This window comes from Cavenderia fasciculata, assembly GCF_000203815.1.
Source record: "Cavenderia fasciculata unplaced genomic scaffold Scf_Dfasci-G-p-12c09.r1-3, whole genome shotgun sequence".
Taxonomy (NCBI): Eukaryota; Evosea; class Eumycetozoa; order Acytosteliales; family Cavenderiaceae; genus Cavenderia; species Cavenderia fasciculata.
The window spans coordinates 934,119-948,429 of record NW_004457736.1 but is presented as its reverse complement, the minus strand read 5'-3'; the positions used below and the strand labels follow the sequence as shown (position 1 = coordinate 948,429).

The 14,311-nt window shown below is 40.4% G+C and overlaps 8 protein-coding genes and 2 non-coding genes across 10 annotated transcripts; 5 read left to right on the top strand and 5 right to left on the bottom strand.

Annotated features, from left to right (window-relative positions):
• Positions 1 to 126: 126 nt before the first annotated feature.
• On the top strand, positions 127 to 1,860 carry DFA_06279 (uncharacterized protein; the record flags this gene model as incomplete). The annotated part of the gene is made up of 3 exons (XM_004361930.1): positions 127 to 303; positions 1,335 to 1,380; positions 1,523 to 1,860. 3 exons carry the CDS (start codon positions 127 to 129, stop codon positions 1,858 to 1,860), a joined length of 561 nt encoding a protein of 186 aa, XP_004361987.1.
• Positions 1,861 to 2,076: 216 nt separating this feature from the next.
• DFA_06278 (uncharacterized protein) lies at positions 2,077 to 3,030 on the top strand (the record flags this gene model as incomplete). Its single annotated transcript, XM_004361929.1, has 3 exons — positions 2,077 to 2,265; positions 2,321 to 2,631; positions 2,862 to 3,030. The coding sequence occupies 3 exons, from the start codon at positions 2,077 to 2,079 to the stop codon at positions 3,028 to 3,030; spliced, it is 669 nt and encodes a 222-aa protein (XP_004361986.1).
• A 302-nt stretch (positions 3,031 to 3,332) lies between these two features.
• DFA_06276 (uncharacterized protein) lies at positions 3,333 to 8,922 on the bottom strand (the record flags this gene model as incomplete). Its single annotated transcript, XM_004361928.1, has 6 exons — positions 3,333 to 3,392; positions 3,736 to 3,807; positions 3,941 to 5,373; positions 5,656 to 5,934; positions 6,058 to 7,681; positions 8,428 to 8,922. The coding sequence occupies 6 exons, from the start codon at positions 8,920 to 8,922 to the stop codon at positions 3,333 to 3,335; spliced, it is 3,963 nt and encodes a 1,320-aa protein (XP_004361985.1).
• On the top strand, positions 3,489 to 3,562 carry DFA_06277. The gene has a single exon. It is a non-coding gene; the product is annotated as a tRNA-Thr (tRNA).
• Positions 8,923 to 8,975: 53 nt separating the features above from the next.
• On the top strand, positions 8,976 to 10,307 carry DFA_06275 (uncharacterized protein; the record flags this gene model as incomplete). Its single annotated transcript, XM_004361927.1, has 4 exons — positions 8,976 to 9,013; positions 9,424 to 9,530; positions 9,659 to 9,916; positions 9,991 to 10,307. 4 exons carry the CDS (start codon positions 8,976 to 8,978, stop codon positions 10,305 to 10,307), a joined length of 720 nt encoding a protein of 239 aa, XP_004361984.1.
• A 239-nt stretch (positions 10,308 to 10,546) lies between these two features.
• Positions 10,547 to 10,945, bottom strand: DFA_06274 (uncharacterized protein; the record flags this gene model as incomplete). The annotated part of the gene is made up of 2 exons (XM_004361926.1): positions 10,547 to 10,800; positions 10,879 to 10,945. 2 exons carry the CDS (start codon positions 10,943 to 10,945, stop codon positions 10,547 to 10,549), a joined length of 321 nt encoding a protein of 106 aa, XP_004361983.1.
• Positions 10,946 to 11,015: 70 nt separating this feature from the next.
• Positions 11,016 to 12,056, top strand: DFA_06273 (uncharacterized protein; the record flags this gene model as incomplete). The annotated part of the gene is made up of 4 exons (XM_004361925.1): positions 11,016 to 11,074; positions 11,508 to 11,563; positions 11,863 to 11,885; positions 11,979 to 12,056. 4 exons carry the CDS (start codon positions 11,016 to 11,018, stop codon positions 12,054 to 12,056), a joined length of 216 nt encoding a protein of 71 aa, XP_004361982.1.
• A 185-nt stretch (positions 12,057 to 12,241) lies between these two features.
• On the bottom strand, positions 12,242 to 13,621 carry DFA_06271 (uncharacterized protein; the record flags this gene model as incomplete). Its single annotated transcript, XM_004361924.1, has 3 exons — positions 12,242 to 12,312; positions 13,543 to 13,568; positions 13,596 to 13,621. The coding sequence occupies 3 exons, from the start codon at positions 13,619 to 13,621 to the stop codon at positions 12,242 to 12,244; spliced, it is 123 nt and encodes a 40-aa protein (XP_004361981.1).
• DFA_06272 lies at positions 12,996 to 13,068 on the bottom strand. The gene has a single exon. It is a non-coding gene; the product is annotated as a tRNA-Lys (tRNA).
• A 112-nt stretch (positions 13,622 to 13,733) lies between the features above and the next one.
• On the bottom strand, positions 13,734 to 14,248 carry DFA_06270 (uncharacterized protein; the record flags this gene model as incomplete). The annotated part of the gene is made up of 2 exons (XM_004361923.1): positions 13,734 to 14,165; positions 14,246 to 14,248. The coding sequence occupies 2 exons, from the start codon at positions 14,246 to 14,248 to the stop codon at positions 13,734 to 13,736; spliced, it is 435 nt and encodes a 144-aa protein (XP_004361980.1).
• Positions 14,249 to 14,311: the final 63 nt, after the last annotated feature.

The window sequence follows — 14,311 nt, the reverse complement described above, 5'->3', positions numbered from 1 at the left end:
ATTCATTTCAACCATCAATTCAAATACCAATTTCAAAACTACAAACCTTTCCAACAATGTCGAAATTAACAATCACTTTAGCCATTATTTTTTTGTTTTGCTTTTGTATTTGTAAATGCTCAAAGTATGTACATCTATCTTTATCATCGTCATGGATGGTGGTACTGTTGGGTAATATCAAACATTGCTACATTGGTGATCTCTTATAAACCAGAAGGATCAATGGTCATGCAACATCAACTCAAGTTGAATGGTGGTGTCCAAGCTTGGATCAATCCATACTGTAATATGGCTACTCCAATGGTCTGTGACACTGTCTATCTGTTCCGAGTAACTCTGTCACACAAAAGAAAATGCTACTATGTCGTACAGGTCCTAACCAAGCCATACATGCTTTCTCTTCTAGATCATACTGTAGATCATACACCCCATCATACTCGGTCCCCCAGCCCTTACCAATTGTACAGGTATCCAAACCAATCAAGTGGTCAAAGAGATAAAAGTCTATCGAGTGGCCGATACAGAGGTCCGCCAAGATCAAACTAAAGTGATCTTACCCAACGGTGTATCTAAAAACCAGTGGTGACAAAGAGACACACTGAAATGCTGAATACGGAATGAGGATGAATTCCACTCTCGAATTCATCTGTCGTCCCACTCTATCCAATTCCACTCCCGTCCCTCTATCTATCAATCTATCCCACTCATGCTCGATTCTTAAAGGACACTCTAGATGAAGAAGATGGGTCCTCCCTGGACTGTGCCCTACAATGAGAGGCACTCCCAAGCCAACAGAGGCACCTCTCTCTCCTCCCCCAAGCCAAGAGAGGTACCCCCCTCTACTCTCCTATCCCATTCAAGAGAGGTGCCCCCCTCTCCTCTCCTATCCAAGATAGGTACACCTCTCCTCTTCCATGGAGGCACTCTCTCCTCGTTATCTCTATTATCTCTGCGATTCGCTAAATTATCTCTTGAACCATGAAAGAAATGTCTCACAGCGAGAACGATGACAAACAAAATGAAATGAAATTAGAGCAAAAATAAAATCAAAAGTCTCTCTTTCCACATCAACTATCAACCTTGACCATTGATCCTATTTCCAATGTTTAGCTAAATATAATAGTAATGATTCTAATTAAACCAGCGAGCTAGAGAAAAGCTACTACAATACTGTCACACTGGTACTAACCAATCTCTACTTTCTTCTTTCTATTTTCTCTCCCCTTCTCTCTCTTTCTCTCTACTTTGTAGCTACAAACAATACAGATAAAAAGACTAGAGAGGTAATGGATTCACAGCGAGGTTGTACAAGTGTCAGAATTCCAATGGAATAGATCCGTCACGACAGAAGCTACATTTCATCATGTACAAGAGAATCAAGTATGCTGTCGTCTGCAAGAACGATCCATTAATGCAAAAGTCTGCTCAACTGGGTAGATCCTCTAGATCACGTTCTAGATCTCGCCGCCATAGATCATACTCCCTATTAAACCGATCAACAAGTGATAGTATTATGACATAGGAGTGGCCAAAGAGATAGCAGCCGATCAAGATCCAATTATACAAGTGGCTGACGAGATAGAGGTCTATCGAGAGGCTGATACAGAGGTCGATCACCAATTCCTTAACAGACCAATTGTCACTCCTCCATCATCCAACCGATCATCAACTGTCACCACTCCATCAACAGACCAACGGTCATCTACCTCCACTACCACAACTGATACACCAACAGAAATCAATCGGCAGAGGATTGCCACACTCGATTGGATCCCAGTTATCTACATGTTGATGATCGATTGGGCGTTGGGTAGTGACAAGTGGATTTCATCAATAGACAAAATCATCACCGTTGACTGACCTACTTAATCAACAGCGTCTCTGAGAGAGAGAGAGAGAGAGAGAGAGACACCCTCGAAGATTATAAGATGGGCACTCACCAGGGTCAAGAATACCTCGCACATGTCTGATGCGTTGGAGCTACCAAGGTACTAAAGCGAGTTGGTTCATCCTATCTACCGGCTCAAGGAACTCTGTCACACAATCTCTCTATCAAGACAGAAGCTATATTTCATCATGTACAAGAGAATCAAGTATATTGTCGTCTGCAGGAATGATCCAATATTGCAAAAGTCTGCTCCTCTTCTCAGCTGGATTCAATCCGTAGTTATACCACCGCCAGATCCTCTAGATCACCTGCTAGATCACACCGACCTAGATCACGTTCTAGATCACGCCGCCATAGATCATACTCTCGATCGTACTGTAGGTCATACACCCCATCATCCTCTCGGTCCCCCAGCCCTTACCAATTGTACAGGTATCCAAACCAATCAAAAGAGATAAAAGTCTATCGAGTGGCCGATACAGAGGTCCACCAAGATCCATGTACTCAAGTGATCAAAGTGATAGAAGCCGATCAAGATCAAGATATTCAAGTGGCCGACGTGATAAAAGTCGATCACCAATTGTCACTACTCCAAACCGATCACCAACTGTCACAACTCCAACATCGAGCCAGTCATCAACAGTTACCACTCCAACATCTACTTTATCCACATCTACTACTACCACTGCTGATACACCAACAGAACAGAAAATCAAAGCAGGGGATATCGATTGGACGTTGGAGTAGTGACAAGTGGATTTCATCAATGACCGAAATCGTCACCGGTGACTGACCTACTTAATCAACAGCGTCTCTGAGAGAGAGAGAGAGAGAGGGAGACCCTCGGTGATAAATAGATAGATGGCACTCACCAGGGTCAAGAATACCTCGCACATGTCTGGTGCGTTGGAGCTGCTCAATGGTTCCCTCCTACCGGTTTCAAGGAACTCTGTCACACAATCTCTCTATCAAGACAGAAGCTATATTTCATCATGTACAAGAGAATCAAGTATATTGTCGTCTGCAAGAACGATCCAATATTGCAAAAGTCTGCTCCTCTACTCAACTTGGATTCAATCTATAGTGATACTCTGCCAAATCATCTAGATCAAGTGATTCACTTTCTAGATCACGCCACATAGAACATACCTTCCATCCCGTTCTCCTCGCCCGTAAATACAAGTGCGACAAGATGATTTGCAGAAAGTATGTATCATAAACACACAAACAAACGACCGATTCTTATTAAAACGAAATAATGAAAATCATTGCTATCATCAGGTGTTACGCCAGACTCCACCCACGTGCTGTCAACTGCCGTAAGAGGAAGTGTGGTGCAGTCGATGTCTTGTGGCAGTTCCGAGATGTCTACACATACACACCAAGTAATGGAAACAGGTTGATTCAACAATAAAGTCACATAACAAGCTAATTATACTGCTCCTCACAATAATTGACATCGTGATATTACATCAGAGACAGCACCATTAAGAGAACTTGTTACCTATTATTATACGATGAAAGGACCATCACGAATGTCGATTATTGTGAGGAGCAGTATAAATAGGGGGATGGATATATTTTCGCATCAAAAAAGCAAGGCCCCATAGCATAGTGGTTATTGTACTTCCCTAGTAAGGAAAGGGGTCTCGAGTTCGAACCTCGATGGGGCCTCAACTTTTTATTGTTTTCGGCCACAGGATTATTTTTTTCGCTTTGCCGCTATTATCTATGTGTACTACACATCTGTGGCTACATTTCTATCCATTCGCCATCGAAATCCATTAAATCCTCATCTATAAAACACCTACGTCTTCCAAACCCATCAAAAAAATAAATAAAAATACCTTGACTGTAATATTGTGTATGGTGTATATAATATCTACTGCTAATAATGACAATGATGATAAACAAGATAACTAGATAACTGACAAGATACAATAAACTAGACTGAACAAGACTCTACACGATAGATATACAATTATAACTAGCTACACCAAAGGCATGCAGCGTACCACGCCTTCCTTCATTCCTTCTTATATTATTATCTACTTTAAAGTCCTTCCCCGAAGCTGGAGTATTGGCTAGCGAGGGAGAGTGAGCCTTGGCCGTGATGGATGGGGCAGGAGAAGGTGGTTTAGCAGTGGCGGAAGGAGAGACTGGTTTTTGGAGAATTCTCCGGAGCAGGATGGATGGTGGCAATGGTTTGGAAAGAACGGGGTTGGGTGTGGCGTCTGGAGCCTCGGTGATGACTGGAGATTGTGTAGTATTGAATACAGAGGGAACAAGGTTAACCGTGACGTTGGAGTCGGAAGAGTCGACGTGACCATTCGGTGTAGAGTTAAGGTTTAAAGTGGTGTCGTTTGAAAGTATGTCGGTTGTAGAGTCGTCGGTTGGACTCTTCTTGTTGGTGCTGTTGTGCATCGCATGCTCAGGGTTTAGCTGTTCAAACTCGTCGAGTATGTGTGTCGGTATTTGATCTCTAGTAGACCAGCGGTTGTTGTAGTTGTCGAGACCGGTCCACTTTACGAGATATTGTGGTTTGTTGTAATGCAACCTGAAATCGACAATGGCCTCTATGAGATGTTCCTCGATGAGACCAGAGGTAGGGATGGATACTTGATACGTGGTGTCGCTGAAACGGGATGAGTGGTGGAACGGTTTCAACAAAGAGGAATGGAAAACAGGGTGGATGGCCATAGTATCGGGCAACTCGAGCTTGTACGCTGACTTCTCATCGTTGTGGTTGGTTATGACACTGATAACCTTGAATGGACCTATCCACTTGTTGTACCATTTCCAACTGTGTCGACGCGAGTCGGCGGCAAGAGTGATATTCTTTCTGTTTAGTAGAACCATATCACCGACGTTGAGAGACTCTTGAACTTTACCACGGTCATGGTATTCCTTTTGGCTGGATTGGGCTTCGGCGAGACATTGAGTGGCATGTCTCCAAGACATGATACGGTTATCGATAAAGTCGTTGACGGCTGGTGTGTCAGAGTCGATGTCACTAGAAGAAAGTAAGCGAAGGGGGTTAATAAGCTCAAAACCATGAATGAGGTGGGCAGGGGAATGGTTGGAAGAGGAGTGGATGGTGGTATTGTATGTAAAAGCAAGAGTAGGTAACAATTCTACCCAATTGTCCATCTTGTAGTTGACGTGTGATCTCATCATTTCATTCGTCACCCGATTCATCCTCTCTGACTGCCCGTCAGTTTGAGGGTGAAAGGAGGACGAGAATGATAGTTTGGAACCAAGTAGTTTAAATAGAGCTTCCCAAAAGTTGGAAGTAAATTTAGCATCCCTGTCAGATACTATATTCAAAGGCAGACCATAGCGAAGATAGAATTGGTCGTAGAATAATACGGCGGTATCTTCTGCCGTTGCGTTGACGAAAGTAGGGATGTAGACTACGAATTTAGAGAACTTGTCAACAATTGTCAGTAATGCATTATGGCCGGTGCCTCTTGCTGGTGGGAGATCTACCATGAAGTCAAGTGTGACAGTGTGGAAAGGGCGATGTGGGATTGGCAGAGGGTGAAGTTTGCCCAACGCACCACTCGTCGGCGACTTGTTGCGCTGGCAAGACTGACAGGCAATCACGTACTCCTTGCAGTCCTCGTAGATACCACGCCAGTAAACCGACTGAGAGAGGTGCCAATAAGTCTTGTCGACGCCGAGGTGACCAGTATTGTGAGCCGCTTGAATGATATCTTTTCTCAGATCCGGGTCGTTTGGAATGCACAACCTGCGATGATCGTTACCTGTGAAATAAACTAATTTGTTTGTAGAAACATGAAAATGGAGACGGCTTTTGCCATTAATAATATCTGAATAAAATAAATCTGATTTGTATCCTTTCTTGATACGATCGTTAAAGTGTGGATCAACTATCGGTGATGATATCGCCTCTTTGTAGTCGGGGCGACGCGAGAGAGCATCCGCCACAACATTGAGCTTACCAGGCTTATGCTTGAATGTATATCTAAACTCACCTATGAACCGGGCCCAACGACCAACCTTGTCATCGGTACCAACAGCATCTTCAATTCGACTGATAGCAGTGTGATCAGAGAAAAGGATAAAGTCCTTGCCCACAAGGTAATGGCGCCACTTTTTGAATGAGTGGTATACCGCCAAAGCCTCCTTGTCACGCGTGGACATACCTCTCTCTGCTTTAGTCATTTTGCGCGATTCAAACGCTACAGGTCTACCATCTTGTTCGAGGACAGCACCGATCCCAAAGTCAGACGCATCAGTGGTGACGGTGAACGGGCCGTCCATATCTGGAATGAAGAGGGACGTGCACTCACAAAGCAACGACTTGATCTTGCCAAACGCGGCTGACAGCGAGTCGCTCCATGATAACGTCTTTTTCGTGGTGGCATCGTACAACGGGGCCGCGTGGTCGGCAAAGTGGTCGATAAAATTACGGTAGTAATTACACAACCCGAGGAAGCTTTGTAGTTCTGTGACGGTAGACGGTGTCGGCCAGTCCTTGACCGCGGCAAGTTTATCTGCAAGGGGACGGATGTACCCAGGAGTGATAAGGTGACCGAGGAACTCTACCTCCTTCACTAGAAACGATGACTTTGCTTTGTTGGCGAACAATTTGTTAGAACGTAGTCGGTCGAGAACTTGCTTGATGTGTTCGTAGTGGTCGTTTTCATTCTCTGAGAAGATAAGAATATCGTCGATATAAATAATTACAAAAGTGTCGAGAATGTCAGCGAATGCCGCGTTGATGGCACGAACAAAGGCGGACGGAGCATTACGTAGCCCGAAAGGAATGACAGTGTACTCGTAGTGACCAGACGGAGTACTAAATGCTGTTTTGTGGGTATGCTCATCCTTAATACGAATCTGATTGAAGCCGTCCTTTAGGTCGATCTTTGAAAAGATCTTGGCCTTTGCGATCTTCTCGATCAGTTGGTCGATTCTTGGTAACGGGAAACGGTCGGCCACCGTCTGCTTGTTTAGCGCGCGGAAATCCACGCACATACGGAGAGTGCCGTCCTTCTTTCGAACAAAGAGGACAGCCGAGTTGTACGGGCTCTTGCTCGGGGCGATCCGACCAGATGCGAGACCCTTCTCGACAGTGGTGAACATGACGTTATTCTCTTCCGATGAGAGGTGATTATTGCGGCGATAGACTGGCTTGGCACCATCCACCTCGACGATCTCCATGTCGTGCAAGCGGTGGTCAGCGAGGTAGTTTGGTAAAGCGTCTACCAAAACGTCTTGGTAGTCGGCGAGGAGTTTGGCGAACCGAGGGTTTGCCGACGAGACGCTGGCGACGTGGGCCAGGCCAGAGTTGGAAGAAGGGGAGGGATACAGTTTGACGATAAAGAATTCATCGACATCGTCGTCCACAAAGAGGCGTTGAATGGCCGAGACCGACAATTCGGGAATGACGGATTGGACGACGACATGAATGGGGGGTGGAACGGGTGGTGCGAGTGGCGACGAGGGGATGATAGGCGAGGTAACAGGTGGTGTGACAGACAAGACAATAGGCGGAATAACAGTTGAAACAATGGGTGGTGAAACAGGAGAAACAATAGATGGTGCAATAGGTGAAACGGGTGGAGGGATAGAAGGAGTAACATGTATAGATGGTGCAACAGGTGAAACGGGTGGAGGGATAGAAGGAGTAACATGTGCAGAGGGTGAAGTGGTGGTGTGAACAATAGGGTGGTCAAGTAAGGTAACCGATATAGGGCGAGATCCAGCCTGGGCGCAAGTGACAGGTGGCACCGGTACAGCGAGGGTGGCGACCGTGGCCGGGTCCTTGAAAGACAAAGTGCCAGCCGTCCAATCGATAGATGGATTGGTGGCCAGCAACCACGGCATGCCCAGTATAATCTTGTGTGGTGATTCCAAGATCAGAAAGGGCATGTTGACGCTACGTCCCATTACGCTAATGTCCAACGAGATGGAACCGTTGACATGGGTGTGGGAGCCATCAGCTAGCATGATGGGAATGAGTGACTTGGAATATGGAATGTTGTAGAGGCCTAAAATAGATGGGGAAATGACATTGACAGCTGCTCCGCTGTCAATGAGAGAGGGTGAATCAAATAATGAAAAGGATGTATCGACGTACATACATTTTATTGATCGAGAGATCGTCCCAACAAAGGGAGCAGGGGACGACACTAGTTTAAATTCGATGGGTTCTTTTTCTTTGACTTACGAGGGCAATCGATTGCAGTGTGCTTGTCAGACGAGCGGCAGAAGAAGCACAGTCGATGTGTCTTACAATAATCGTGGATGGCTGGAGTTATGGGGCCAGACAACGAGATGGCCGAGATGTCCATGGGAACGACCGTGGAAGGTGGGGCGACATTCTGACCGTAGTGGTGTTGGTCAGAGGCGATGCGGCAACAAACGGAGATGGTGTCGTCAAAGGTTTTTGGGCGGAACTCACCACCGAGCAAATTGAAAATAGACCTGACACCAGTCGAGAGACCATGGAGGTACCGGTCGATACGGTCGTCCTCCGACATGGATGGGCAGTTCGAAACTAGTTCTACAAACGTGCTAGTGTACTCTTGTATGCTGAGTTTATCTTGAGATAATTTCCATAGCTTGGCACGCGCCACATCGGCGGCGTTGACTGGGGAGAATCTGTTCTTGAGAGCCGACTTGAACGCATCCCAAGAATTTATGGATGCCTCGACTGAGATGAACCAAGACGAGGCAGGGCCTGTCAAGAAAGATCTGGCGAACGGGATCCTCTCGTCGTTCGGCGTTTTGTAATAGTTGAACTGGTTTTCGACGGCAGCGATCCATTGGCGCATGGAAGAGGCATCACCGTTGAACGGAGGAGGAGCACCTAATTTGAGACGCTTACCAGGAACAGGCGCTGGTGCTATAACCGGTGAAGGTGCTGAGGCTTGGGCAACGAGACGGTTAATAACAGCGTGTAGCTCATCGAACTTAGCTTGTTGTGTTGCACTCATGACCGACTGTAGTGCAACAAACTCCTTTTGGAGTGACTCTTTCTGTTCTGCTGAGAAACCTGACATGACAATGACAACAATAAACAACTATATATAAAAAGGAAACGATGATGTGATGAATGAACGAGCAATTGACCGATAGACAAAAGCTACCAATGTAATATTGTGTATGGTGTATATAATATCTACTGCTAATAATGACAATGATGATAAACAAGATAACTAGATAACTGACAAGATACAATAAACTAGACTGAACAAGACTCTACACGATAGATATACAATTATAACTAGCTACACGAATTGGGGAAACAAGAATGATCCACCAAGCTCGTCGCGACTTCTATTTATTTGTGTTTTTCATATTTTATGTATTTTCGGAATGCAGGGTGAACCTTGTTCTCTGACACTCTCGCAGTGACACCAAAGGCATGCAGCGTACCACGCCTTCCTTCATTCCTTCTTATATTGACGGTCAAAGAATTTTCTCTTTTTTTCGGCACTGGTCATCTCGAATAGATATAATCTTATTCACAATCATAGATAAATCAGATCATTATTATAGAGAATACAAAACAGTATAAAAGATAAACTAGTTGAAATAGTTATACTTACTTTCTTACTACCGTTTAAGACTATCAAAGCAAATTATGCTGAAAATGTTATCAGTAGGGGTATGTATGATAAAGATATCATCGATTGATTGATTGTCTTTATATCTAACTAATTATATTGATTGTTTCTAGAATTTCTGAAATGAATCATTTCAGATCTACATGAAAACAACTTGACTTTAAATGAGAGAGACATTATGTTGGAGACAGTGGTGAAAAGGGAAAGGGTGCTAAAAAGACTGGCAAGGATGGTGATGACATTATCATTCAAGTGCCCACCCGAGACGATCATTCGAGAGTGGAACATTTCATTGGCAGCTCTGCAGAGGATGAAGCTAGATTAGACCCAAATTCACCAACCTTTGACCCAGAATATTTTATGCAAAAGATGAACGAACCGGTGTTACTGGATGGCAAAAAGGTCAATAATAACAAACAAAAAGCTGGTAAGCGAATGTGGAAGGTGAATAGAATAGTTGGTGAGATGCATGGGTATGGAGAGGAGATTGTCTTGTTGCAGGGTGGAAGAGGTGGAAGGGGGAATGCCAACTTTGCAACGGGCAGAAACAGATCACCAGAGTATGCACAGCCTGGACTCAAGGGTGGCGTGCCATCTCTGTGGGACGGCAAGAAACTAAAGGTCAAACCAGACCGTTACAAAAAGATCCGCGAGGATCAAGAAAAACTCAAAGAGGTGAACATGAAGTTATCATTGATGGTGAAGAAATAGAAATAGATGTTGGAAAAATAAAAGAAAAAGAAATGGAAATGAAAATGGAAGAAGAGAAACCACGTTGTCGTTTATCACATAATTTACAAAGATTAATATCCAAATAAAATAAATATTAATGTAAATAATAAAAAAAGGATCATTCATTTCTTTATCTTTTCTTCAACCAAGGAATTGGTATTTGTATTGGTAGTGGGTTGTTGAGGTGATAAAAAAAAGGAATAAAGAAATCAGAATTGAATTGGTCAAAATAACGTTGTGATGATTGTTTATTACAACTATAAATATAATTAAATTATAAATATTATTAAATTATTTTACACCAAAAAAAGAGTTGATAAACATCTTAGGCGACAGTACAGTTGAATGGATAATTAAAGTACAAGTTTGGACCACCAAGCATTGGAATAACATGGAGATAGACAGTGTCACAGGGTGGGACTTGTGGAAGATTACAGACCATTGGAGTAGCCATATTACAGTATGGGTTGATCCAAGCTTGGACACCACCATTCATCTTGAGTTGATGTTGCATCACCATTGATCCTTCTGGTTTATAAGAGATCACCAATTGTTTACCATTTTGAATCACATTGGTAACTATAAAAAAAAAAAGAAAAAAGAAAATAAGTTTAGAATAATATTATATCATACGATGATAAAGATAGATGTACATACTTTGAGCATTTACAAATACAAAAGCAAAACAAAAAATAATGGCTAAAGTGATTGTTAATTTCGACATTGTTGGAAAAGGTTGTAGTTTTGAAATTGGTATTTGAATTGAATTGAATTTGAATTGATGATTGAAATGAATGATGATGACTGTTATAGTATTCTATCAATCAAAATCGATCAATGTGATGATACGAGAGTTTAATATTCAAAATTCGATCAATTTAAATTGATACCATTCATTCAATTTTGGTGTGGTTTGATCTATAATTATAAACTCTACAAAAGGTAGAAACTTTAAACATCTTTCAGTTTGCTCTTTGAGAGTAGAGAGTGAGTATCGGTGCCAGCTAGCTTGGTCATTATAATTATACTTACTGTTTAGATGTTATTGTTGTTGTTGAGGTAGATTCATAAACCTTCTTCCACTACTAGCCATTACTCTTTTCAATATCGATGTTACCTAGATTAGTCTGCCATAGGTCTTCTTTGACTCTATTGAACCGAAGAGGTAATGTAAAAGTAATATCACATGATATTGCAGTAGGATGGTGGTTATACAAATGATTAAATATATCTTTTTTTCTGATTTTTTCTATTCATTTTCTCATGAACTTTACTTTTTTTTTTAGTTTTATCCCATTTGTTATAATTCATAGCAATCGAGTACATTTAAATAGAAAGATTAGTATATACTTTATTATGGTGATTTTGGTAGGTCATTGAGCATAAATTGAAGCGTCATACTTCGAATTCTCTCAAATCATGAAACATATGTTACATATCAATCGGAAACGACCGCCGTTGTGTGGGTTGCTTAAAAGCAATCGAAAAGTATGGTTTTCTCTAGACTACAATAGTAGTTTAGAGAAAGCAAATCCCCTCCTAACCAAAGAATAAATCGATGGTTACCAAACACTCCGGACGGTCAGCAACCTCAACTCCTACCAAAACCCTTTTGTTAATTTATTCTTTTAAATGTTGAAGCACCAGCAGCAGGAACATGTGTTGTAGTCATTTACTGCTTGCTTGCTTGTTTGGGTAAATCGTTGACTTGATAGATAATAGTGGTCAAAACATATATATATATATATTTTAAACAGCACCAATCATTACCACGACCACCGCAACATCCTCTACCCGCAACCATTGATTCACCAGCTGATGACACATTGGTTTGATCCTTGGTAAGATGACTTTTGGATGGAATCACCAGAGACTGAAGAAAGTTGGGAAAGATTCTCTAAAGAAAAGAAATTGAAATGAAATTGGAATGCTTTATTATACCTATGCATACAATTGGGTTACAATGATTTTAAAACTTACTGAATAACATTTTGGTAGAACAGAGAGAATTAATTAATATTTAATTTAATTGATGAATTGACTTTTGGAGCGAATGACCAGCAGAGACAGAGGAAAGTTGGGAAAGATTCTCTAAAGAAGAATTTTAAAACTTATTGAATAACATTTTCAAAATGTAATAATTGGTAATTAATTAATATTTAATTGATAAATTGAAGATTATTCATGCTAATTAAATTATTTATAGTTTAACAAATGCAATGATTGCTATAAAAAAACCAAACATTTTAGAGAATTCCTATTTTTGAAGTAGGGGTGTCTAGTCATCATGCAATATAGGATTTTAACTATCTTTTTTTCGCAATTCTAAAACTATATACATGTTTGGTGGTAAATATTAAATACCCAAGGAATCTTTAAATCACTATTCTTCAAATTAATTTGTTTGAAAAAAAAAAAAAAATCAAAAACGAAAACGAAACTAAAAATGAGTCTTTTTAATGGCTTGGATATTTACCTATCAAAATTTGATCAAAATTATTAAAACTTGGATCAAAATGTAGCCAAGTGTATGAGGAATCAGGAAATAATGTTACATTTCAATCACATCAAAGTTGTAAACCCCGGGATCAGAAAAAGAAAACCCTGTCGGAAAAAAAAAATGAAAAAAAAAAACAACTGCTTGATCTTTTTATAGTTTTTTCCTATCGGAATTCGATGGAAATTGATAAAACTAGGTTAGAAAGATAGCCACGAGTGTCTAGAACAAGAATCTGCAAAAAAAAAATTTCTTACTGCCCAAAATAACAAAAGATAGCCCTATGGGGGGCTCGAACCCCCGACCACAAGATTAAGAGTCTTGCGCTCTACCGACTGAGCTAACAAGGCACATGTTTTTCAACGGAATTTTCACAGGTCTCGACCCGCCCTTGTTTTTTTTACCGATTTTTTGGTTTCCATATTAATATTTATTCGTTTTCTCAAATGCAAACAACTTATTATGAATTTATTTATATCTCTATAAAAATCATGTGCCTTGTTAGCTCAGTTGGAAGTTTTGTAAGATATTTTTCCGACCCTCTCATCCGGTTTTTTCAAATTATTGTTTCATCATTTTTGAATTAATTAACAGAGGTTTTCACTTTTTTAACCATTGTCTTTACTCATTAGCTCGTCTATTGCTTCAATTTAAATTCTCAACACTATTTCTTTTCATGTAAAAGGATATTTTATCAGACACTCTTTGAATTAATTATATTAAATATGTTTCAATTGGTTTTTTTTTTGTCCTTGTATGATTTATAAATCTTTATTTCTCTTGTCTGATAAAAAATCAATTGCCCCACTTGGTGAATTACAAACCATCCAAATAAGAGTTAGAAACTGAACTAAAGTAATAAAATAATCATCCTTACATCCATTTATACTGTTCATCAATCATGATGTGGAAAAACTAATAAACAAGCTTGTTTGAAGAGATATTATTTTTAAATTGAATAAATGTCATTTATTTACAATTAATATCTATTCAATTTATTTATTTAATTAAAATTTTAATCGATTAAAGAGATATCTTTGATAGCGTCCTTTGGTTGATAATTATTCATACAGCTAGGAGGAACAAATTCCATCGAGGTGTAAGATTCATTCATTGAATCGAATCTCATTTCGGGATGCTGTTTGATATATTGAAGGATTGGAATGTCCAACTTGTCTGAGTTCATTTGAGCAAGACCTGGATGTACTCCAAACTTTCTTTCCTTTACCTGTTCATTTGATACTTGAGTCGCTTTTTGATTTGCTGGTTGTTGATTATTTGCTGGTTGTAAAACTCTATTATCAGTTCTTCCAGATGAATGTGAATAATAGGCCAAAGAATAGTTTACATTGTTGTTGTTTCTATTGATTAAATTTGAAACTTTTTTTAAATTATCGTTGATATTTTGTACAATATATCTCTTTCCTAAATTGGTTATTGAATAATTCTAAAAAGAAAAAAAGAAAAAGAAAGATTAATATATATATTGACATCATTTGAAAATATCATTGTGTGTGTGTATCATACCATAATAAATTAATGATGTGAGGGGTTGTCTTTGTCGTTGAATTAAATTAATATATATAATATAGA